Source organism: Typopeltis vanoorti, chromosome 23, assembly GCF_054136105.1.
Source record: "Typopeltis vanoorti isolate ZY-2024b chromosome 23, IOZ_Tvanoo_1.0, whole genome shotgun sequence".
NCBI lineage: Eukaryota > Metazoa > Arthropoda > Arachnida > Uropygi > Thelyphonidae > Typopeltis > Typopeltis vanoorti.
This window is the reverse complement of record NC_143571.1, coordinates 73583099-73608777: the sequence shown is the minus strand read 5'-3', so window position 1 is coordinate 73608777 and position 25679 is coordinate 73583099. Positions and strand designations below refer to the sequence as shown.

The following is a 25679-nucleotide window of genomic DNA, read 5'->3' as shown; positions in this document are numbered from 1 at the left end:
GTAAGACTTTTATACCACCATACTTCAGCATTTCTGGTCGAATATCATCTACTCCTGCTGCCTTTCCACATTTCAAGCCTTTGATGGCTTTTTCTACTTCTAGTATGGTTATGTATTCCTGACTGTATGCCTGTTGAGTGTTTTTTACCACTGCTATCACTGCTTGTTTCATTTAGCAATTTTTCGAAGTAATTACTACCAGGAATCCCTTAATGGATGCCCACAGGTTCCACTGTATGACAAACATGGTGGTAGGATATTGGATTCCAGTGACTGTGACATGGCTGACAGGTGAGTAAGGAGATGAGATGTAACATAAAGAAAGTCTACCTGTTTTTCTCCATGTTATAGTATCATCTTCATTTGTAGCTGAAGTAAATACAAAATAACACTTATTTGACTAAGTCCCAAACCACTCCATTCACATTCATTCTGTATCCAGGTGGATGCCTAATAACAGAGCAATGAAAAGTTGGGGATAAGACACCAATTCTCAACATTCCATGGTGTACATCATTATTTCTCTAATTTGTAAGTAATTTTTTTTGCCTGAAAAGGGAAATTTCTTTGGCCAAATTGTCGATGCTCTCACATGCATATATGACATGTTTGCTTGTGCGATATTCTACACCTGAGGGGTGGGGAGGGGGAGCTTTTAATATACAAACTTACAAGCCTGAAAGAATAACTATGTAGCATTCATTAGGACTAAATAAGCTTGTTCTAACAAATTTTTACATAAGATAAAATGTCCATTTTCATGAAAATATAGCCAGCATAAAATTTACAAAATAATGTTTCTTTATCATGCAGTACAATTTATTTTAAATAGCAAACATTTTAGCACACCTTGAAGCAGAGGCAGGAGAAGCCATTTCTACATCCTCTGGAGACAAAGAAGGTGGAGGACTAGGTTCACAGTCGGACTTACTTTCAACAAACTCAAGTGTATACTGAAGTACATCTTGTAAAGGAACCCTCTTTGATCCTGAGCCATAATTTAGATATCTGAAAAAAAAAAAAAATGATATTGTTTATTGAAGTATGGATGCAAAAATCAAAATACAAAAACAAAACAAAGCCTATGCCAACATTATTAGAGCACAATCATGGTGTTTAGATTGTTTATAAAAGTATCTTCCAGTGTGTGTTGGCTTTATGTCAGTGAAAATGATTCTAAACTATCAACACCACACAGTCCAATTAATATATTATTATTATGTGACACATCCAGGGAGTCCAAAGACTCATCGAGGGAGAGCACCTGCTCTACAACTCTGTCTCCACCACTCAAATCCACAAACTACAACGACGGCATCTACCATCCACCACAAACACTAGTATTTCCACAGACAATCACAGACATCCATGCCCATGGCTGGATTCGAACTTGCAGCCTGCAGAGCAGATATGCTAACCACTCAGTCAATCAGGCTGGCATAATATATCCTTTAAGCACAGACCGACTCGACTCATCTAACAGAATTAGATGAATAGTAAAAGTTTTTTTTAGCCAATGGTACACATTTGAAAACAGGACAAAATACATGATCCTCTTTTCCTCTCTTCCAAAACATAAAAGATCAAGCAAAACTATCATATTCTATATGGAAGGTATGGCAATAAAGTTAAAATTGTATTCTTTCTCTCAAGAACACACTCCATCCTGTGACACATCCAGGAGTGTGTGTAACATGCCATGTTGCCAGGAACAACTGTTAATGATTAATCCATCTTGAAGAAATGGCATTGTGGAGGCATGAAGAGTAGAGAGAGCAAACAAGAAAGGTGACACACGTGTAAAGGTAGCAAAAGTACAGTGGGATCAGCAATTAGCAAATAAGGCCAAGAAATCCTAGGGAGTTTTTTTTTTTGATATGTGGCCAGTAGAAGGATGATAAAGTGAAGCTATTAAATGATGGAAATACATTAATGTATTTCCATCCTTATGAATAACACAGAACTTGAGAACAGTAGTGGGGGGGGGAGGAACCCCTAATGGTGAGTGATGTCAATAAGGATGTAGGACTTGATGGTATATCACCACATCTTGAGGGAATGTTCCAGGGAGTTAACTACAGCTTTAACTTATTTCTTTAGTATGAGTCTTATATTGGCCCAAGGGGTGGGGGAAAGAACCACAGAGTCAAGAATCAAAGTGGGCAAAATTGTTCCACTTCATAAACACGATTATAAAACTAAGGCTTGGAATTATAGACCAATCTGCTTGTCTGGAGTTATGGTCAAGGCTAGACAGGCTCAAGATTAAGAAATGGGTTGATAGTGGCAGAATTCTCTTTGATGGACAGCATGGACTTGCTGAAAGAAGATAGTATTTTAGTAATCTGCTTCTTATCATAACAACGTGACAAATCCAATGGAGAAGGGAATGGATATACAGTAATATATTTAGATTTTTCATCGGCGCCTTTGATATGTTACACATGATAAGCTGATAATTAAACTGGAACAGATGGGGATGGATAGTGCATAGTAGGAAATGAATTGGAGATTGCCTGTCTGATAGGTATTAGTAAGTTGTGTATGGAGGGAGTGATAATCCAGAAGAGGAAAGCCATTAGCAGTGTGCCTTGAGGGTCTGTTGTTTAATTTGTATGTATGACATTTGGAAGAGCTTGAATGGTTTGCAGATAAAGCAAAGTTGAGAAGACCTGAGGAGTAGAACAGATTGCTGTAGCCTTACAAGAGGACTTGATGAACAAACTGGGTTTATGGCGATTGAGTGAGTGGCAACACCAGTTCAATGTAGCAAAGTATAAGGTTTTAAAATTTGGTAAACAAAGATAGGATGAGACATTTTGCTAAAATTGTGAAGACAGCACAGTGGATTACGGCAATGATATGGAAAACACTGACATGTAGAAGTAAGAATATTGATTCCATTGTATAAGGCTTTGACCAGATCACATATGGATTGATGTATGCAGATTTGGTCACCTGGTTTTCAAAAGTTTGTTGGAGAGGGTTCAGAGACAATTGAGTAAGGTAGTATCAGGTCTTTGGAATGTTGAGTATGAGGACAGACTGAGGGAATGCAAATTGCAAAGCCTAGCAGGGGCATGATCAAGACACATATGTCAGTAACATGTAATTACCAGATTAATGTGGATGAGATTTTTCATAGAGTGGTTGGAGACATGGAGAGAACAAGAGGCCATATCTAAAAGCTACATACAGAGGATGTGAGCAAGGGATGATGAGTAGGTTTTTTGCATAGAATGGTGGATTATTGGAATGCATTGCCTGAAAGTGTAATAAGTGTAGAGACAGTGAATGCATTTAAGTGATGGTATGACAAGTTGTGTGCATATATGTGAGACCATGGAGTCAAGAGACTCCCATGATGAGTATCTCGACTCAAATGGAGATCTGATAACAATAATAATAATAAAATACCATCATGAAAGAAAATAATGGTACTATACAGAAACAATTACAAGTAGAGCTATTCTGCTCTACTTGTAATTTTCAGCAACTGAAGCACTTTCCTAATTAATGCAGCCAAATATGGCTGCATGGAAATTTGAAATGCTGCCTTCAGTCCAACAGTCATAAGCTGCTTATACAGTCAATTCTACTAGGCAAGCTCATGAGGATGACAGGAATGCTTTGTTATAGAAGATAGTTTGATATTGCACATTTCTTTTAGCATAGCACTGTACTTATAGGGTTTTGGTTGGGACTTTCTCACAGCAAATAATAGCAAGCATCTGCTATAATAAACATCAACTGTAACAGCTATTTACATTTCATTAGTACATTTTTAGACCACATGACATTGCTGGTAGACTAATAAAATTATTGTACTTGTTTGCTTACACTTTATCCAAGTGTCAGTAAACAACTTTGCATCTGAACTATTTTCAGGACTGGGGCAACTCATAAAGAAGCTAATGACTTCACATCACTTGCCTTAGTATCCCATAATGCAAAGCACATCTCCTTGTGGACATATATAATGCTATACATTATGAGAAGGGTCAAACTGTTTCGACCTGAGGTCTCATCAGTGCGAGCCAGATCTAGAGGTGAAACTAGGGTTGAAGTAATGCAGAAGTCATATTTATGACTTCTGCATTACTTCAACCCTAGTTATGGCTGCCACTGATGAGACCTCAATAAAGGTTGAACTGGTCTGGGTAGTGACCTTTCCCATAATGCATAACATTATACATGTCCACAAGGAGATGTGCTTTGCATAAAGGGATACTAAGGCAAGTGACGTGAAGTCATTAGCTTCTTTATATGAATTGTCCCTGTCCTGAAAATAGTTCAGGTGCAAACTTGTTTGCTTACAGTTAGATAAAGGATTAAATCAAGTATCTAATTTTTTAGTATCTTTAATTTATAGTATACCGAAGTGGAAAAACTTCAAACAACTTTCTCTAATCCAGAGTATTTTAATAATAAGGTGTGATGACATCTGTCTGGTTATGTATATGTTTATATTCCACAATTTTAATGATCACAAATATTGCAAATATCTCCGATCTTGGCTAAAATTCATCCACAAGAAGTAAGATTATTATAAGAAACAGAATCCACACACACACACACACACACATTATTATTAGGTGGGCATCTCCTTGGTGTTGTTGAAGACTATCATGGGAGGCCCACACTAACCATCATTAACATGCCTACAGTATCTCTCCTTAAATTCATTAAATGACAACATGCTCGTCACTTCGTCTGGCAACCCATTTCACTTGTTCACTACTCTTCAAACAATAATTTGAGTCCTTACCATCTGGCTCACCACAATCTTACACTACTTCTGGAGTGATCCCTCATTCTCTTAAATACAGTCCTATATTGAAATATTTTGTTGGCAAAATATTTCCTATAAACTCTATATATAAAACCCTTTAGTGATGTTATGTTTCTATCATATCACCTCTTTTCCACCTATCAGCTAAACCTAGACATTGTAACTCTCAGACCTTTAGTCAAAATGGTGACTCCTCTGTGGAGTGCTTCCTATGAGTCACTCCACAGAGTAGTCACCATTTTTGGTCACTTGATTCCGAATACTCACAACTTCTACATTCCCAGGAAACAAAAATACCAAATGAAGTCAACTATTCAGGCAGATGTTCAAAACAGCATCAGTTTATTTCTGCTGTTAGATTTTCTATCATGTGGACTGTTACAGTTAATGCTAATGTACTCACTCACAATGTCAACATTTATTAGACCTACTGTGAACCAACTTCATATCTAGGCTACTTGTATATAGATGAATATGACTTCACATCAAACTGTCCTTCTATAATACACAGTGCACTTCCTTTCGGACATGAATGTAATCCTACAATTTTGGCAATCCTAGCAAAATGCACCAGGCATTTTGGTAGGGTTGCCACCCATCCAAACTGGTTTCAATCTTTATTGAAGCCATCAATGGGAGATACAGTAGATACTGAGAACCATAACAATGGTGGTAGTTGTATTTAGATATACAAGTAGGTAAAACAGTGAATAATCATAGTGTTAAAATGTTCTGTATGAGAGACAGTTGTAGCTAAATATTTTTCACTTTGTTAGAAAAAAAATTAAATTTAAAATGGAATTATATCTTGTTTTCATCCTTTACTCATGAATGAGCAAACAAATAATATATGCCAATATGCATATTAAAAAAGAAATGTTTGCTATGCATTATGCAATACTTGGACAATTTGGTGTAAAGTCACAAGTAGCCTAGTAATGAAGTTATTCATGTATATATTTACATTTGCTCATGCTTGGGTACAAGATAAAAAACAAGAATTTCTTGTTAAGTATAACTTACTTTAAACAGTTTAGAAAATGGAAGTTAAGATTGCTCTGCATGGTATAATGATACAGAAGAGTCTATTAGTAGAATTCATCCCCACTTGTTCCTCTTCTCTCATTTTAATAGGTATATTGCATAAGATAATAGGAAAATTATTCTTTATGAGGGACAATATGACTTTGTGAAGGATTGGTTATGCCTTAGTAATTCACTAAGTGTTTATAATGGAGTGACAGTTCAGATGGATAAGGAAAATGGCTATACAATGATTCTACTGAAACCACATGGAACTGTGTTCTACAAATTAGAACAAATGCTGATGGATATGCTTATGTGGATAAGAGGGTGGCTGCTGAGGAGATATCAAAAACTGGTATATGAGGTGCAGAATCCAGGCAAAGGCTGGTGACTAGTTGTGTGGTGCAAGGTTCAGTGCTGGGACCACTATAGTTTAATTTGTAAATAAGTGTTATAGGAAATAACCTGAAAGGAAATATTCAGTTGTTTGCTGATGATGTGAAATTAGGTAGCATAAGAGTGACTCAAGTGATGTGGAGAGCTTGCAGGATGATTTAAATAGGCTGTCAGTATGGATGAAAGATAATGAGTATCCGTTTAATGTGGAGAAATGTAAAGTTATGCATTTTGGGATAAACAGATTAGAAGCTGTGTATCACATTGATGACACTGTACTCCAGGAAATAGATGAAGCTAGGGATTTAGGAGTGGTGGTAGACAGAGAGTTGAAGTTTAGAGAACATTTACTAAGGTAGCTCATAAGATTATAGATAAAGAAGCTGTTATTCCTCTTTATAAGGCCTTGATACATCCACATCTGGATTATTGTGTTTATATCTAGTCTTCTGGGTTTCTTGGGAGTGAGGAAATGGAGAGGATTCACAGTTAAGCAATAAAGACAGTAAGTGGACTGTCAAATGTTCCCTATGAGGTTAGATTGAGGGTGTGTGGACTGCAGAAGTTGGTTGATAGGCAAAAGAAGGGGATATGATAGTAATAGGACAGATGCAGGGGAAATTTCACATAGCTGGGGTGGGGCAGAACAAGAGGTTATAACTGGAAGTTAAATAAAGGTGTGGTTAGTAGGGCTGTGAGGACTATATTTTTTGCTTGCAGAGTTGTGAATGAGTGGAATGAGTTGCTAGAGTCAGTTGTTAGCGTTTTGTTGTTAATGGGTTCAGGGAGAGGTATGACTGTGTGGATAAATTGGGTCTCCTGCAATGAGTCTTCATTGAAGGAGACCCAATCCATGGAGGTGCCTGTACAATGATAATAATCTGTGTTTATCATATCATATGATAGCTTTCATTCTCCACTCTGTGAAAAATTCCCACCCAGTATCTAAGCCATGGTTTTCAAAGACAGATACTAGGAGTTCTGTTAAGTCTGATTTTGAAAGGGCTAAATGCAGAAAACTCACTGCCTGTGCCAATCGTAGTCCTGCTCTCTGGTCCTTTGTAAAAGCTGTTAGGTGCAATTACTTTCCACCTGTTCCCCTACCTCTCTCTCTCACACACACACTCACAGTAGTATAATATCTCCTAAAGATTAAGCTGAACTCTTTACAATGTTGTTTTCTTCCATGCCTCCTGTGGCTTCTACCAGAAACTCATCACAATCTTGAAAATGGATACCAAAAAGACTGCTCATATCCTTTATCAACTTTACACTATATTATACTCAGCAAGCATCCAACTCATAACAATATGGAATCAATTCCATTGTAAAGCTGAGTTTAAAAAAAAAAAAAAACAAGTATCCACCTTCAAACTATCAACATACTCAATTAACTTCTTCAACCTGGAAAACTGTCAACTTATCAGTGACCACCAATATGAATTCTGTTGGTCAAAATTACTTTGCTCACACTTTCCACTGTGGTCACATGCCATGGAAGCTTTTGCAATGAGGGCACTTCTCAGTAAATGAACATCTTATGGTCTACCTCCCTTTGTAATTAGATTAGAAGTTTTCTCATGGTTCATTCATTGCATGTTACTGAGAAGGGTATTCTTCTTCATTTATTTTCATTTTTTTATCATTCCCACATATGAGAGTTTGAGTGCCTGGGATCCATTATTAATGTGAAGAATTGCTGTTCAGAACACAGAAGAAGAAGATTAGGAATGGCTAAAACAACAGTCAGAGACTTGTCTAAAATCTGGAAGGATGGATCTATCTCCATGGAAACAAAGTTGAGGATTTTGAGTGCAGCTATTTTACCAAAAGCAACTTATGGATGTGAGACTTGGGACGTAAAGAAGTCTAATAGTAAAAAAATAGCTGCTTTTGAGATGTGGTATTAACAGAAGGCTGTTGAGATATCATATACTGAAAGAAAGACAAATGGATGAATGCTAGAAAGGATCAGTAGAACTTTAAGGTTCCTGGAGGATATGACAGAAAAAAGTTGAAATACTTTGGACACGCTGAAAGGATGGAAGGAGAACTTCTCAAAACAGTAATAAAAGATAAAGTTCCTGGAAAAAGAGGAATCAGTAGACTGTCAATGAGATGGATGGATGGTATGTCTAGAGTGACTGTTCTTCAGAGAGTTGAAGCCTCCAGAAAAGCATACAACATGACATGCAGAGAGAACTGGTGTGGCACATCACTGAACAATAAGCAAGGTGGTTGTGTTTCAAAGGACAATGAAGGTTATCAACCAAGTACTAGTAGGCATTTTCTGCAACTAGAAGGTATTCTTTTACAGCAGGAATGCTTACTGGTATTACTAGAATCTCCTTTTGCAGAAATGAACATACCCTGAGAAGCAGATTTGACTGGGGGATGCTATATACTGAGCATCACCAGTCCATTTCATACACCCACTTTCTTGTATATATAAACAACCTTTTCCTTTGTTTACAGACTTCAAACACTATTTATAGTTTTGCTAATAACAGCACCCTCCAGTCTCATTACTCTCATGCAAATACTGCAGTGATTAAGCTCCTCAAGCATCAAGGTTATCTACAATCTACTAAATGGCTGTCGATGTGCAATATATAGCTTCTCACACTCAAGTCATCCCCACCTTCCAGTAGTTTAGCCTGTGCAATAAATGGGGCGAGCATTACCACTGAAAAAATGTATGTCTTACCTAGTCAGAGGAAATGCTAACTGGACATCATGTGAGAGGAGATACTCTTAGACATGCTGCCCATGCCATAATGTGGCCTCAACAGTACTCCCTCAGGTGGTAGGTGTCTTTCATTATTAGAGACCTGAAGTGGCTGCAGCCATATTTGGTAGTTAGAGCAAGAGTTATGGTTTCTATTCCCCCCCCCCCAACTATTCCCACATGCAGTGAGAGTGATACCCTCAATAACATACCAATCTCACTGTAGGGGACCCAGACCACCCCATTCGAGGGTATAGCAGTAAAACGGTTCCACAGGCCGGCCGCTGGTGAGTACAAGGGAGTGAACCAGGTAGTAACGAACCTGGAGGCTTCCTGATCAGCTAGCAACAAATCTTGCAACCACTTATTCTGCTAATTCATGATTGGAGGGAGACCAAATACTGTGGCTGCAGGGGAAAACTGTCGAGGCCATGTATGGACAGGAGACCAACTCCCCTCTCTATGGATGGTATGTGTGTGATTGCTGTCACTTCTCACTGCATGCCCTACTGCCTTTATCTCTTCCTCACCAAATACAATGAACCACAACTGATGTTTTTACTGCAGATTTAAAAAATTCTCTACACACAAAATAGTATAAAAAATCCCATAAAAAACATTATTCCAACCAAAAAAATCATAAAGACAACAGAAATTCAACCAAACAATCCATCAACATTAATTCCTACCAAAAAAAGAGTTTCCACATCTACTTCACCAACATCTGTGCCCTAAATAGCACGAGAAACGATGACTGTAGGTGATGGCTCAAAGTCATCACCTACAGTGATCTAAACCAGGACTACTATTCCTTTAAGAACCCCAAATGACAACCTCAACAACCACTGCACCTCAACTGCCCAAACAATACATTACACAGCTTTTCCACCACAAGGGTGGTACTTGGGCATTCACCAGAACCAACATAACATGCCAGAGACAGCAAATCCTTGAATCCCCACTGTACGATCTGCTTTGGTTCAAAATTTGTATACCAAATCAACATGCCTTTTTCATATGATCCTTCTATTGCTTTCAAATTCCATCAACCACTCTGACCTCTTCTATGTTCTCTACAGTCTAAATACCACAATAGTGAGATCATCCTTCATGGAGACTTCATTGTCCACAACTCATATTGGCTCCCCTTCTCCAGTTTCACTGATCAAGCTTGCAAGAATGCTGAGGTGTTTGCCATCAGCAATGACCTACCCCAGATCATCAATCATCCTATCAGAATACCTGACAGCCCCCTTCACTTTGCACACACATTTGACATTTTCCTAACAGGCTTCCCTTCCAGGTATACTGTGGTTGTCGGTTCTCCTCTTAGAAACTCGGACCACAACCTCAAACAAGTCTCTTTTGCTACAGAACAACCTTCACTCACCAGTTCACAGTTTCATACCTTTGGCATTACAAGGGTAGCAACTGGGAGGACCTCCTTGACTTCTATTTCTCCTTCCCATGGTCTGACTACTGCTTCAGCTCTTCTGATCCAAACAACTGTTCAGCCACCATCCAAGCCTTGGTTCTTAAGTTGTCTCAAGAACAAAATTACTGTCCTCTCTGCAGCTCGTAATAGTTGCAAAAGAATCATCACCAAGTCCCACTCAGACTTTGAAAGGGCCAAATACTGCAAACTTCCCTCCTGTCCAAAAGGCAGTCGCTCCTTATGGTCCCTTGCCAAGGCCATTGGGTGCAACTTCTGCCCGGGCAGGTTTCACATCCCAATGATAATGAAGTCACCTCACAAAAAGACAAGGCCAACTTACTGGCATAACTATTCCCTTCCAATTCCTCAATTGATGACCTAGGCAAAGTTCCTTCCACTCCACAAAAAACAGTTCCCTGCAGTATTCCAACAAAAAGAAATCTGAAGAATCCTCAATAACCTGAACACAAATAAGGCATTTGGTCCCGATAGTATCCCACCTTTTATGTGCCCCAGAACTATCACCTATATTGTATACCATCTTCAATCTATCCTATTCAACTGGCATCTACCCTACAACATGGAAACAGGTCCACATCCAGCCCATCCTAAAGAAATGTGATAAAAGACAACCAGCAAACTACCATCCAACTGCTCTCACTTCTGTTCTCTCAAAAATTATGGAGAACATCATCAACAACCAACTCTTGAACCACTTAGAGACATAGCCAACTAATGAGTAACCAGCAGTATGGATTCCACAACTCGCGATCTACAGCTGATCTTGCTTTCACCACCCGCCTCTGGACTCAACCCATGGAGAAATATGGCTTACGTGGTCGCTTTTAACATTTTAAAGGCATTTGATTAGGTTTAGCACAGGGGCCTGCTTAACAAACTGCCATCCTATGAATTAAAGATGCCAAGAAATTATATTCATGATTTAATCCTTTATCCAAGTGCAAGCAAACAAGGTTTGCACCTGATGTATTTTCAGGACTGGGCAACTCATATATAGAAGCTAATGATTTCACATCACTTGCCTTAGTATCCCATAATACAAAGCACATGTCCTTTCTTCTTCTTCAAGTGTCATCCCCCTAGAAGGAGGTTGGCAACCATTAGCTTGTAGGATAGTAACCAGGTTAGTAACTAGCAATCCCCTTATCTCTTCCACATCTGTAGTAGCCAGCTAACTTGGCTCAAACTGCCAGCCAATGATCTGTATTCAGATTCTTCCGCCTGCCAGTTGTTTCACATTGCCATTGATATATGAATTCTTCTGCCAATGATGAAACAGATGCAGTGCTATCATCTTTGCCAGAGCCTCTTTAATCAGCCATTTTTCAAGGTTCTCTGTAAGGCACATGAAGTCCCCATCATGCTTCACCTTACAAAGCAATCCTCTACTTTATGGTGCTTCCACCTTCCAAGAAGTGGATGCAGGGTTGGACTTTGGAAGGTACATATCCTTTTGGACATGTATAATGCTATGCATTGGGCCATTAGGAGCCAGACCTCTGGGTCTGGCTCCCACTCATGAGACCTCAATAAAGGTTTAAACCAGTAAGGTAGTACTCTTCCCATTGTTAAATTCTGAATGAAAGAAAATTTAATCCATAAATTTTTCATTCAGATTTAACAAGCAACAACATTCCCAGAGCTAATATTTGTATATCAGAAAATATGAGACTGATTGTAAACTACCAACAATGTTTGTAATTTAAGTAATATTCTTTATACAATATGTTATAGTTATTCATTATAAAGTTTCTAGAAGTTAAAACTTTGTATAAATATTTGTATCATGAAGAGAATAAGATAATCGGATTAAGAAGTGAAGGCCTGAAGCAAAACACGTGCGTGAGAGAGGAATTGCGAGCGGAACTTTCCCGCAGAGTCTGCTAGGGGAGATGGTGGCACTAGGTGCAAGGGAGAAAGAATGTGATGTAGGAAGGTAAACATCACACCAGTGATATATATAGAGCATGGCGGTGCCAGCTCGTGGCTTTTTCCCCTTCGTTCAACTGGTCATCAAGTTTGGGAGATCCCTTGGAGGTCATAGAAGCACGTGGAGATGTCTCTAGGTAGCCCATTGGTCAAGCAGTACTTCAGCGACCAATGATCCTGCAGAAGGTCCAGCGTAGATCGACAAGTCATGCCAATCCACATGACTCGATAGCGGCGAACTAGAGTTATTTACTTCGAAGGAGGCGGGTCGTGTCGAGCCCACCAGTCGATTCCTTTAGATGACATCAAATAGGAGCATAGTCAGTGAGACGGAGGTACTACCGAGACAAGTGTAGAGAAGGCCAAGCAATTCCACAGTCCCTGGTAAAGTCAACTTTTTGTTCTGTTATGTAGCTGTGCTAAAAAGGGATTATCATTATTCACGCAAAGAACTTTAAGCTAGTCATGTTCCATTAACGAAAGGACTCTAGGGCTTATGCAAAGTGAGAAAGGGGAACCTCATGTTCCTCATGTTCTAGGTAAAAGGATTTTGTAAGAATATTTTTTTTTTATCATAAAGTGCTCTCAGTCTGTTATTTCTATAACCTTAAGGAATGTTGTTTACTGAGTGAATGTTTAGTCACTAATCAAAGCTCTAATCAAGATTCATGTTGTAAAATGTTAAGAGAGAGAGAGAGGTTACATCATTTAATTAAGCTTATTCTCAAGATAGTTGTGATTCTATGTCAGTATTTGATAATACTTGTAAATTACTTGATTTAATAACTAAATCTCTTTCTTCTATGTTAATCTAATGACTTGCCTGAATTTATTCCTATTGCACCGCTCATATAAATAGAACCCAGGCGGGAGGTAAAACATAAAGGTGGCTACGACTGCAATTGAAATTTAGTTGCTTTATGAATTAAGTACTTAATGAAATTATCGAGGAGTTATATAATAGTGTACTATTCTGAGTGTGAATTTCCCGATTTTGAGTTATTCTCTGGTCTAGGATTCGGGGTAGCAGAGCATAATATAAATTTCCTCTAAATCCGAAAAGGGATTAGCACCAGGAATGAAACAAAGGAATTGGCATTACCCAAAGGCAATCCCTTTGTCTTCCTTATTTTGATTACTATTGTTAAATTAAATGGCAGCCTAGAATAGAAGCAGAGACAGCAAGCAAATACAAAAAAGGTAATAATAAACAATAATAAAATAAAATAAATATAAGAGTAAGAAAATATTACAACATAATGTATAGCATTATACATGTCCGAAAGGATATGCTTTGCATTATGAGATACTAAGGCAAGTGATGTGAAGTCATTAGCCTCTATATAAGAGTTGCCCAGTCATGAAGTTACTTCACGACTTTGTTTGCTTACACTTGGATAAAGGATTAAACCAAGAACATAATTTCTTGGCATCTTTAATTTATACACTAACTGATCAAAAGTATCTGGACATCTACTAGAAACTGTAATCAGACTTTCCCTGTGACACACTTCCAGTAGTGGACAATAATATGTGGTGGGTTGACCCTTTGCTTCTATGAGAGATCTAACTCTTCCGGGGAAACTTTCTATCAGGTAGCAGAACATCTCTGGAGGAATGGCAGCCCATTCTTCCTAAAGAGCTGTAGCCAGAGCAGTTCGTGATGTGGGTCATTGGAATCTAGAGGACAGTTGGGGTTCTAATTCATTCCAAAGATGTTCTATGGGATTCAGATCAGGGCTCTGGGCTGGCCAGTCCATTTCTGGAATGTTATTGTCCACAAACCATTCCCTCACATACCTTGCTTTATGGCAGTTACCATTGTCATGCTGATACGGACAACATTCATCACCAAATTGATCTTCTACCGTAGACAGTACGCAACGGGTCAAAATATCCTTGTACCCTTCGCAATTTAGATTTCCATGTAGTGTTAAGAGAGGGCCAAGTCCATTCTATGAAATACACTCCCACACTGTAACACCACCTCCTCCAAATTTCACTGTTGGCACTACACATGCTTGCAGGAATTCGTTCTCCATGTATTTGCCACACCCAGATACTGCCATCGAACTGCCACATGGTAAAGCATGATTCATCACTCCAAATCACACGTTTCCAGTTGTCCAGTGGTATCACTCTTTACACCACTGTAGGCGGCACTTAGCATTCACAGGAGAAATTTTTGGTTTATGGGCAGCCGGATGATTGTTTCACTCGATGACTGGCGATTTCCACAAACCACTGTTGCGGCAGTGCTTTCTATATTGTTTGGTGCATCTTGTATCTCTCTCAGTAATATAATTTATTATTAGCCTTTCTTATTACAGTCGCAATATCAAGTTCTATTGCGCGTGTCTCTATGTTAAATAGGTTGCGTCATTGTTATGCGATCCACATTAGTAATAAGCTTAGCCTTACGTCTCATTTCTTTTATGCTCCTTCCTACGTAGCTTAACCTTTAAGGGCCACCAGAAGATTACCCGTTACCTGAATTCTATATATTATCCTGATCACTCAAGCAAATTTATTTTTTTACTGCGCCAGCCTGAGCCTTAAAGTTAGAGATAGACACTGCCTTCAGGTCAATTATAGAATATCAGGTGTTACTAGCATCATCATCATCATCAAATTCCTGCTATGTACCCTGAAGGGGTGTACAGGATATGACAGTACTACATGAAAAAATTACATCATTACTAACTTCCAATCTACAATTTTCCTCCAAATCAGTCTGTCACTTGTCAAGACTCCAATATTATCATTATCAGATCTTATATTTCTATCGTCTAAGGCACATTGTACCGTATCAGTCCACCTATATCTTGGTCTTCCTCTGGGTCGTTTTCCTAACAACCTGGCAGAGAACACTTGTTTTGCTAATCTTTCCTCTCCCATTCTATTTAAGTGACCAATACCACCTGAGATTAGCTCTGCTAACACATTCCTGGATGCTGACAATGTCAAGTTCTTTCCTAATATCCTCATTTTTAATATGATATTGCCATTGATGCCATCTGTTCAAGCCTCTAATCTTTCTCAGTTCTCTCATATCTGCGGTCTCTAGTCTTTGGTCAAGTGTTTTACTTCTGACCCAGCTCTCAGATCCATAAGTTAAAACTGGTTTGAACACTGTCTTGTATAGCTAATTTAGTGTTCCGACTAATTTCTCTCTTATTCCATATGAATTTATTCAATTGACTTCCCACCATACCAGCTTTGCTGATTCTGTTGTCTATTTCTAAATTTAATTTACCATCTTCAGTAAAAATTGTGCCTAAGTAGCTGAAATGTTTTACTTGTTCCACAGGTTCTCCATTCACAACACAGTTGACATTTTCAATGATTCTGCCTATTTTCATTGTCTTTGTCTTTTTATTGCTGACCTTCATACCATATCTATTACAACAGCTATTCAATTTAGTCAGAGAATCTTGCAGACTTGTAGCAGATTTATTTAGAAGTATAACATCATCCGCATAAAGCAAAGAGCTGACATTAACATCTCGAATTTTGATATCAGGTTTAATACCACTTTCCTTCATAATGTGATCCATATAGATAATGAATAATAGAGGGGATAATGTACATCCTTGTCTCACACCAGATTTAACATTAAACCATCTTCCTGTACTTCCTTCAATTCTAACTGCCAACTTACAACTCAAATACAGACTAAGTATTGCTTGATATAATGCCCCATTCACACCATATAACTGCAGCGTATTGAATAGCTTCTCTCTTGGCACCTTGTGATATGCCTTTTCCAAATCGACAAAACTTAAATACAGATCTTTGTTATATTCCCATGCTTTCTCGACTATTTGTCGTAAAGTGAAGATCTGATCCTGACAGCCTCTATTTGGCCTGAAACCAGCTTGTTCTTCACCAAGCTTTTCTTCCACAATTCTTCTCAACCGTTTCTCAAGTATACTGGCATAGATCTTGCCAGGAACACTCAGTAGGGAAATACCTCTGTAATTCTCACATTCAGTTTTATTTCCCTTTTTATATATGGGTACTATTAGAGCTCTACTCCAATCATCGGGAATTCGTCCCTCTGTCCAGGCTTTCTGAACTATGCAGTGCAGCCACTGTAAGACTTTTATACCACCATACTTCAGCATTTCTGGTCGAATATCATCTACTCCTGCTGCCTTTCCACATTTCAAGCCTTTGATGGCTTTTTCTACTTCAAGTATGGATATATATTCCTGACTGCATGCCTGGTCAGTGTTTTTTATCACTGTGCTGTCATCACTGCTTGTTTCATTTAGCAGTTTTTCAAAGTAATTACTCTATACTTCAAGGATATCTTTTTCTCCTGTTTTCATGTCACCTTTATCATCTCTAACTCCTTTTACAGCACTCTTTCCTCCATTCTTAAGCTTCTTCAACAACCTCCAGAATATTTTGCCACCTTCTTGATATTTATTTTCTATATTCTTGCCAAAGTCCTCCCATGACTTTTGTTTAGCTAGTTTTACACACTGTTTAGCTTTCTTACATTTGTCTCTGTATTCTGTAAGAGTAAAAGCTGACTTAATTTTAAGGAACTTTTGATATGCTTTCTTCTTTTCCTTCACTGCCTCTTTAACTTCCTGTGTCCACCAGGGAGTTCTGATTTTTTTATCCTTGCACACAACCTCACCACATGCCTCTCTGGCAGAATCAATCAATGTTTTCTTCAGAGTTTGCCACTGAATCTCCAAGGTTTGATTCCTGTTCTCAAACTCTTTCATTTTCTTTTCAATAATCTTTCTGTATTTTAGTCTACAGTTCACATCTGAGAGCTGCTCAACTTTTATTCGCTTTAAAACTTTCTTACATGTTATTCTTTTTAATATGAAATTCAATTTTATCCTGCTCAAGACTAAATAGTGATTGCTGACCAATTTCAAATCCTCTGTACACTCTGGTGTCCTGCACCAGGGAGAAGACATCACTATCAACAATAACATAGTCAATGAGACTTTTCTTATTCCTAGCCTCTTCTCTCCATGTGAATTTGTGCACATTTTTATTTTGGAACATGGTGTTAGTAATAACCAGTCCATGTCCTGAGCAGAAATCCAACAAATCTTTGCCATTATTATTAGCTTTGCTCTTTTCTCCAAATTTTCCCAAAATATTTTTGTATGTCTCGCAATCATTTCCTACTCTGCTATTTAGATCCCCAACAAGGACCAACTTTTCCTTTTTCATTGTGTCAGTTGCTTTTTCTAGAGCGTCAAAAAATTCCTCCACTTCTACCTTAGTAGAACCTTCTGTGGGACCATAGGCACAAATAAGTCTCATTGTCCAGTTCCCCATTCTCATATTTGCCCACATTACTCTACTTGAGACTGACTGCCATTCAAGAAGATCAGCTTCGTATTTTGTGTTGAATACTATGGCTACTCCTTCTTTTCCTTGATTGTCATTGCCTGAATATAACATTTTGTATTTATTGCTTAGAAAGATCTCACCAGTTTTGGTCTTTTTTGTTTCAGTCACCCCTATTATGTCGATCTGGTACTTATCTAATTCCTCAGCTAGCTCCATTTCTTTGCCATTCAGGCTTCTTACGTTGATAGTACTGATCTTTAACTCTGGTGATGTTGAGTTGGGGTTTGTTTTCAGATTTGTTCCAGTAGCTGAATTTTCGCTGTTCGCCCTGGTTCCCTGGCGAAAACAACGGGGGCCTGGTTTAACCGGGCGACGCCCCAGCCGGCATGAAATTTTGTCATGTTGTACCATCATTTTTTATTTTGGTTTAACCAATAAGAATACAATTTGGTCGGCTAAATCCCAAATTCCAGCCCATCCTCGTTCTTTCAGTATCCAAGTAGATACCCGACAGGGTGCACCACGAGAAGGTGAGGATTGGACATTAGGTCAGAAGCCCTGGTCGGTTCTCCGCATTCCTTTAAAGGCTATGTGGAGGTCTCCTCTCAGTTATATAGCTTTGACCCTTAAGCACCCCATGTTACTAGCAATATAATTAAATTCCTAGAAACCTGGGCTCTCTGGCATAATTTCACTCTTATTTGCAGTCATGCCCTTACTTACAATTGGGGTATTCCCGCACACTCACATGTACTCAGGTTCGATATTTTATGAAGGGTCAGAGTCAGTTAACATGATCAGAAACACATATAATTAAAGAATCAAACATTTATTAAATTCAATTAGTGATGCTATACAAATTAAATTGATCATCAAATCTAAAGTTAAATCACTTCCTTTCATTCACATTCTCGGTCCTAAATTAATTTTAGTATTCTACTTCAAAGTATCAGCAATTCAATGTCTCAATACATATTACATTTATGATTACAATTCATTTTTACATTAATTCAGAGTATTAGCAAAATTCAATATCTCAACAACTCAATACACATTACATTTAAGATCACAATTCATTTTTATATTAAGGCACTTTAACACACTTTATAACTTCTCTCAGAATAAGCATGACAGAATCTCTATCTGGTAGAAAGTTCCTAAAGTTCGCTTCAAGAAAATATAGTCATTTTTACAGATCCAAACTTTTCACTCTTTCTTCTAATACAAATTTCAAATTTCGCTCTCTTAAATGTTAGTCAATCTCAAAAGGGCTAGAATAAGTGAGAGTACTTATCTATTCTTTTTCTTCGGTTTCCTGCCGTCCTTTGTTTCGAATCTGGTTGTCTCGACTTTAACGCCACGTGGGTTACACGCATTCGCTTGGGCTGGACGCTATACTTCTGCTTAGGATTTTACATAGATGATCTTCTCACCACGGCCTGTGGTTAATCTTGCCGAAACTCTACTACGGTGCCATACTGAACTCTATCGTAAGTCAGCCCTCAAATATGAGAGCTGAACCGCGAAGAACTCTCGGAGCGGAGAGAAAAACTCAGGAACAAGAAAAAACGGGGGTCATTTTCTTCCGTGTCTCAGGTTATATTTGCTCTCCTGGAGCACCACCTTTCCGAGTTTGAAATTTCTCATCGTTTCACCCATTGGTCTCCATTCGGGTGACTTCACTGATTAGCATACAGGACTTCTTGGTTCGGGAACGTATGCATCATTGTGCCTTCTAAGATGTAATGCCTGCGGGTGCTTTCTCTGATCTTACAGTATTTAGGGTGATCTTTGCCCTATGTCGTTGAATAGTTCGCATTCTTTCACTTACATTATTTCATTAACAATTCCTCTCTTATTTTGCCCTTTTTTCTGACTTACATTTATGCTAGACACTTAGATATAAAGCTTTAAAATTCACAAAATTCATAAATTATCATATAGGAAGTTGTTATAAACAAAAAACACATTTTTACTGCTAAAAGATAAGTATGCAAGTGTGATTTTATGTAAATTGTTAGATTCTAGAATGGTGACGTCAGGTAAATTCTGAAGTCGCCTATTTCAGATCTAACACCACCTTCTTCAATGCTCATTGAAGGTGGTGGTTTGTGGAAATCACCAGATGCGACCTTAAATGCAACCTACCCGATCGTGGTTTGGTTGTGCCTTTACATTTCCACTTCACAATCACATCACCAACTGCTGACTTGGGCAACTTGAGGAAGGTTGAAATGTCTTACTGATATGGCAACCAATAACTAGTCCACGTTCGAAGTCACTGAGCTCCCCTTGACTTACCCATTCTACTCATACTTCTTATCACTGAACAACATGCCTCCTTTTATACTGGTAAGTGAGGTTGTAATGACATCTAGACTCAGTTTATGAATTACAGAGGAGTGTCTGGATACTTTTGGTGAGTGTAGTATAAACCAAGTGGGAAAACTTTCAACTGCCATACTATGGTCCGCCTTCCTCACTCTGCAACTGGATCACCAATTTTCTCAATGGTTGCTAACTACATGTCATGATGGATGGTCTACTCTCCTCAGATTTCCCCACCAACACGAGTACCCCAGGGTTCTGTTCTTTCCTCCACTTGATTTCTCTTGTATATAAATGACCTGCTCTCACAGACTTCCGATCCTATTCATAGCGTTACTGATGAAAGTACTCTTCATTCCTCCTTTTCATTCAACAAACCTTGTGATGCTCAAGTATTAGAATCCTCAATATCTACCATGACTAGGGTCCTAAACTCAGATCTCCTAGCTATATCCCACTGGGGAAAGGACCACCTTGTAAACTTCAATGTCACCAAAACTCAGTTCTGTCTGATCTCTCACAAGAAAGAACTAGCATCCCTCCTCCTTACCTTCAGTAATACAGAGAAATCCAAACACCATCAGATTTCTCTCCTTGGACTGACCTGCACCTCTGATCTTTCCTGGCACAACCATATTTCAGCTATAGCTCCTGCAGCTGCCAAAAAAGTGTACTTTTCCACACAAGACATTGCTTCACAACCTTCACAGCTGCTAACTCTATACAAAGCCCAAATCTGCCCAGCCATGGAATATTGCTCGCATATTTAGGGCGGTGCACCAAAATACTCTAAGATTTCCCGATAGAATCGGGCAATCTTAAAGAATATTTAAGAGGGTAATCCAGCTAATTAATGATTCCTCTCTCTCTCTCTCTCATAAACATTCAGTTTCTGCATTGTGTCTCTTCTATTGACAATTATGTGGATAATGCTCTGCTGAATTGGCCACTGATTTCTCCACTCTCCTCCAAAATCATTAAAACCAGAGCCACTGCTAACCAACTCCCTTTTACAGTGCAATTTTGAAACTTACTGAACCAACTTCACTTCCTCCTTTTTCATTCCATGTATTTCTATTCTTTGGAACAGTCTCCCCCACTCTGCCTGTCTCAAAGATTACAGCCTTCAACTGTCAAGCAAAAAGTGAACAGACTCCTCTCTTCTATTCCTCTTGTCCACACACAGCACTAATGTGCTACAGGTCTTGTGGACTTTTATGTGTGGATCAGATATTTAAAAAAAAAATAATAATAATAAAAATTGGTGTATTAAACCAGGGTTTCTCAAAATGTGTTCTGCAGAAGGTGAATAGGTGTTCCCCAAGAAGTTCTAGAATTTGTCATTTTAGTTTTCTAAGCATTTTTCATGAATAAATATTTTATAGTAAAAATATTCTGAGGAGAATAATATTCGTGAATATGTTGAAAAGCTCAGACCCAGAACACCTAATGACATCTGTGTATCATTAATTTTCACACATCGAAACCTTTCAATATTTGGGAAAAGGAATGCCGCTATTTATGACGGGTCATAAAAATTGCTTGCAAGCCCATTACAACAATTGGTGTCATACCCTCTGTTCTCAAAACTGAAGGAAATGATATCTGTGTAGCAAATGTCAGTGACCAAGCAGCATATTTTTAAACATGGAAATATTCATGAATTATCGTTAATTTTCACGCATTGAAATCTTTCAACAATCAGGAAAGAGAATACCGCCGTTTATGACCGATCATAAAAATTGCCTGCAAGCCGATTACAACAATGGGCGGCGTGTTCTCAAAACTGAACGAAATACAATCTGCATTGCAAATGTCGGTGACCAATCAGCAAGGAAGTATAAAGAAAATTTATCCACTGAAATTGAAGATCAAGGTAGTCTGTATTCGGTAATCAAATTTAGTAATACTGAATACTTTCTTCGCAAGTTCGTATTGCAGTGTGTAAGTGCTTGTTCTGAAACCGGAGTGCTGTGATTTTTTAAAAGTAATAGGAATACAGAGTTAAAATCTAATATGAATAAGAGACAATGGACTTTGTTTAATTTTGGTATTAAGAAATCTCTTATTGAAGGTGTTTGTGATGGAACAGATAGTGAGTCATCCACCTCAAGCCTACAAAGATCTGCAGGATGTACAAAAGGAGGGGAAAACTACCAGCACACAGGAGAAAAAGTCTGCATTCACTCGTAAGTACTTATAATATTATAAATATATTTGGTGATCAGAATGAGATATGTTAATGAAAATCAGCACAAATTAATTTAATGATGTTTGCCTGAAGAAACTACGACATGCTACAAGATTTCATTAGTCCAGTGATTGATAACTAATTTAAATGTAATTTATATTTGTCAACATGCCACACCGTATACATAAGTGTACTAATACTCTTTATGATTAGGCCATAATTAATTATTAATACTTATGTTAATGTATGAACTTCAAAAAATTTTGGAAAGGTATTTATGAGTAAATTTCTTGGGACCGGGCCCTCGGAAAAAAAAAAAAAAAAAAAAATCAGCAAACGCCTTTTTATTCCCGTATAGTAACAAAAAAAATTCCTACATATTTAAAAACTATTTTGGATGAAGCCGTAAAAATGATCAACTGTAAAATATTGACCACTTCAATCCAGATTATTTAAAATTTTGTGCGATGAAATGGGTAGTGCACATAATGCACTTTTATTACATACTGAAGTGAGATGGCTATCCAGAGGAAAAGTATTATTGAGGCTTTTTGAACTTCGTAGTGAGTTAATGGTTTCTTGATGTCACATAATTTAGAACAAAATTTTATTGAATTATTAAGAAATTCTTCATGGTTGATGAGTCTTGCATATCTGGCAGATATTTTTACAAAGTGCAATGAAATTAATTTATCATTAAAAGGAAAGAATATTACAATTTTTAATACAAGAGATAAAATTGCATCTTTTGATAGGAAGTTGCAATTCTGGATTTCTACAGCTGAACAGAATAATTTTGATTGTTTTCCCACCTTGCATGAATTTTTGACTGAAATAAATTCTAAAGTAAATGAAGAAGTATCTAACGTAATTTTAGAGCATTTCCATGTCTTGCAATCAACCCTTTTGCAATATTTTCCAAAATCCAGTGAGGACAATTCCTGGGTTCTGAATCCATTTACAGTGACAGCTAAGCCAGCAGGCATCAGCACAAGTGATTATGAAAATCTAATTGACTTAATTAGTGACTCTGATTTAAAACAAAAATACAAGGAACTGCCAATAAATGATTTCTGGACAAATTTAACAGAAGAGTACCCAGCATGTCAAAACAAGCTATTCTTGTTTTACTTAATTTTTGCAACTTTTACAACGACATATTTATGCGAGGCAGGATTTTCATATTATGCTGCAACCAAATCAAAGTCCAGGAACAGACGCGTTGCTACACCAAATATGAGAATTCAACTTTCTAATATTGTGCCTGATATCTAAAGAATTTGTAATTCAAAGACCCAAAAACAACAGAGTCATTAAGAACTTAATTTGCAATATACATGTTTTACTATTTTTATGTGTTTTGTTTTTACTAATTAATATTTGACAATAAATGATTGCTTTTTTCTTAACGCTTAGATTTACTCATTTATTTTATTTATATAAAAAAAACCAGCACACAGGAGAAAAAGTCTGCATTCACTCGTAAGTACTTATAATATTATAAATTTTTGGTGATCAGAATGGGATATGTCAGTGAAAATCAGCACAAATTAATTGAATGATGGTTTAATTAATTATCAATGATTAATAATTAATTATCAATTAACAATAAAATAAGATAAATTACCAATTAATTATTAATTAATACATTACAAAATAACCAAGGTGTTCTGTGAACATTTCAGGATTTGTGAAGTTTGAAAAACCCTAAAAAAACCTTGAAGTTAGAAAAAGTTTGAGAAACCCTGTATTAAACAATGATAATTAAATATTAATACTGTCATAATATCCTGTATATCCCTTGAAGATAAATGTCAGGAATTTGATGATGATGTGAGTTACTTTACATGGAACAAAATAAATCTAAAAACAAGCAGATGGAACTATAATGGGTTCTTCTCCTCTCTTCGTTTGGCTAATTTCTATGCAGTATGGAATGTTTAGTGAACAAAGCATTCAATACAACTTTTTGTATTGAATGATTTGTTTTTTTAGTCTGGTTGTACTATGTATATGATGTGTTTGCCATTTAGTCCTGTGGACCAGATAAGTTAGAATCTTTTAACTTATTTAAACAGCCAACACTCTAAAATACATTTAGAATTACAAAAAGAATCAAATAACTATCTTCTGTTTCTCAACACACTAGTCAACCATCTTTCAAATGATTATCTTTTCTATTTATAGAAAGCTACACACTGGAAGATATCTGCATAAACAATCATACCATCATTCAGCCCAATAATATGGGATCTGTGAAAAGACTAACTCATAGAACCAGACTATTGCGTCTAATGACAGTTCTTGCCACAGAACTCATTACATTCTTTTAGCCAATGGCAACAACCTCTATTAAAATAGATAAAGTACTACAGGTCTCGCACCTATTCCCCCCCCCCTTCCCCAAACACAAGGCCAAAGCAGTAATATTCCTATCCCATTCTCCTGGACAGATGTTAATAGATCTACGAGAACACAAGGGATACATCAGCTACTATCATTATGGCCACCATCTTTAAAACCTCTTCATAGAGGATTAGATGGAGGAAAAGTAATGGGTTATATAGGAGTCATCATAAGTTGGAGACTTTTTAAAGTGAAAAGCAACAATGAAACACTTCTTAACATCAACAAGTATAGATACATTACTTTACCTAAAATTTTAGAAACAGTCATTGTAAGCTAAACTGGCCAGCTGGTTGGTTGAGTGGTTAGCATATCTGCTCTTTCAACCAACAGGTTGCAGGTTCGAATCTTAGTGTGGGCATGGGTGTATATGATTGTCTTTAGGTGGCAGATGAATTTCATTGCCCAGTGTGTCCTTTCATGAGTGAGAGCCACATAAAAAAAACTAGCTCAACAACTGTAAAAACGTCTATTTATTCAATGTTAGAATGCAATAAGTTTTAGAATTTTTGTCCATTACAATTTGAATTGTTTGTTAAATTTTCTATGCAAAACATCTACCATTAAAAAATTAGTAAGCTTATGGTAATCAGTACCAGACTAAGGATTTTTTATATATATATTTTTCATCATCTTTATAAATCACATTATGAAAGACTGTGTTTTTAAACCAATTCTCATATGAATTGGAGATATGAAACTCAGCTCTTTGCATTATGTATATGATCTTGTATTCCTAAATAAATTCAGTTCAAGTCTCCAGGATTCTCTAACTAAAGTGAATAACAGTAACAAATTTGGTATGAAAATCAGCAATAAAAAGACCAAAACTATGAAAATAGGTAGGAACTTAGAAACTTCAACTGCATTCCCAATGGAGAACCTACAATACATGTAAAACATTTCAACTATTTAAGCACAATTTTTAGTGAAGATGGCAAATTAAATATGGAAACAGGTAATGAATAAGGAAATGTGGTAAGGTGAGATCCAGATGAATGAATTTATATGCATAACAGAGAAATCAGCCAAAACACTACATAACAAGATAGTATTCAAAACAGTTTTAAGTTACGGATCTGTGAAATGGGTTAGAAAT

At 37.3% G+C, this 25679-nt stretch overlaps 1 protein-coding gene across 1 annotated transcript in view; it reads right to left on the bottom strand.

Moving 5' to 3' along the window:
- Positions 1 to 25679, bottom strand: part of LOC150093978 (ubiquitin carboxyl-terminal hydrolase 25-like) — a 551531-nt gene that overhangs the window by 170677 nt on the left and 355175 nt on the right. The window contains exon 13 of the mRNA XM_090413163.1: positions 850 to 1008. Coding sequence (XP_090269289.1) covers positions 850 to 1008 — 159 coding nt within the window. The remainder of the gene's footprint in view (positions 1 to 849; positions 1009 to 25679) is intronic.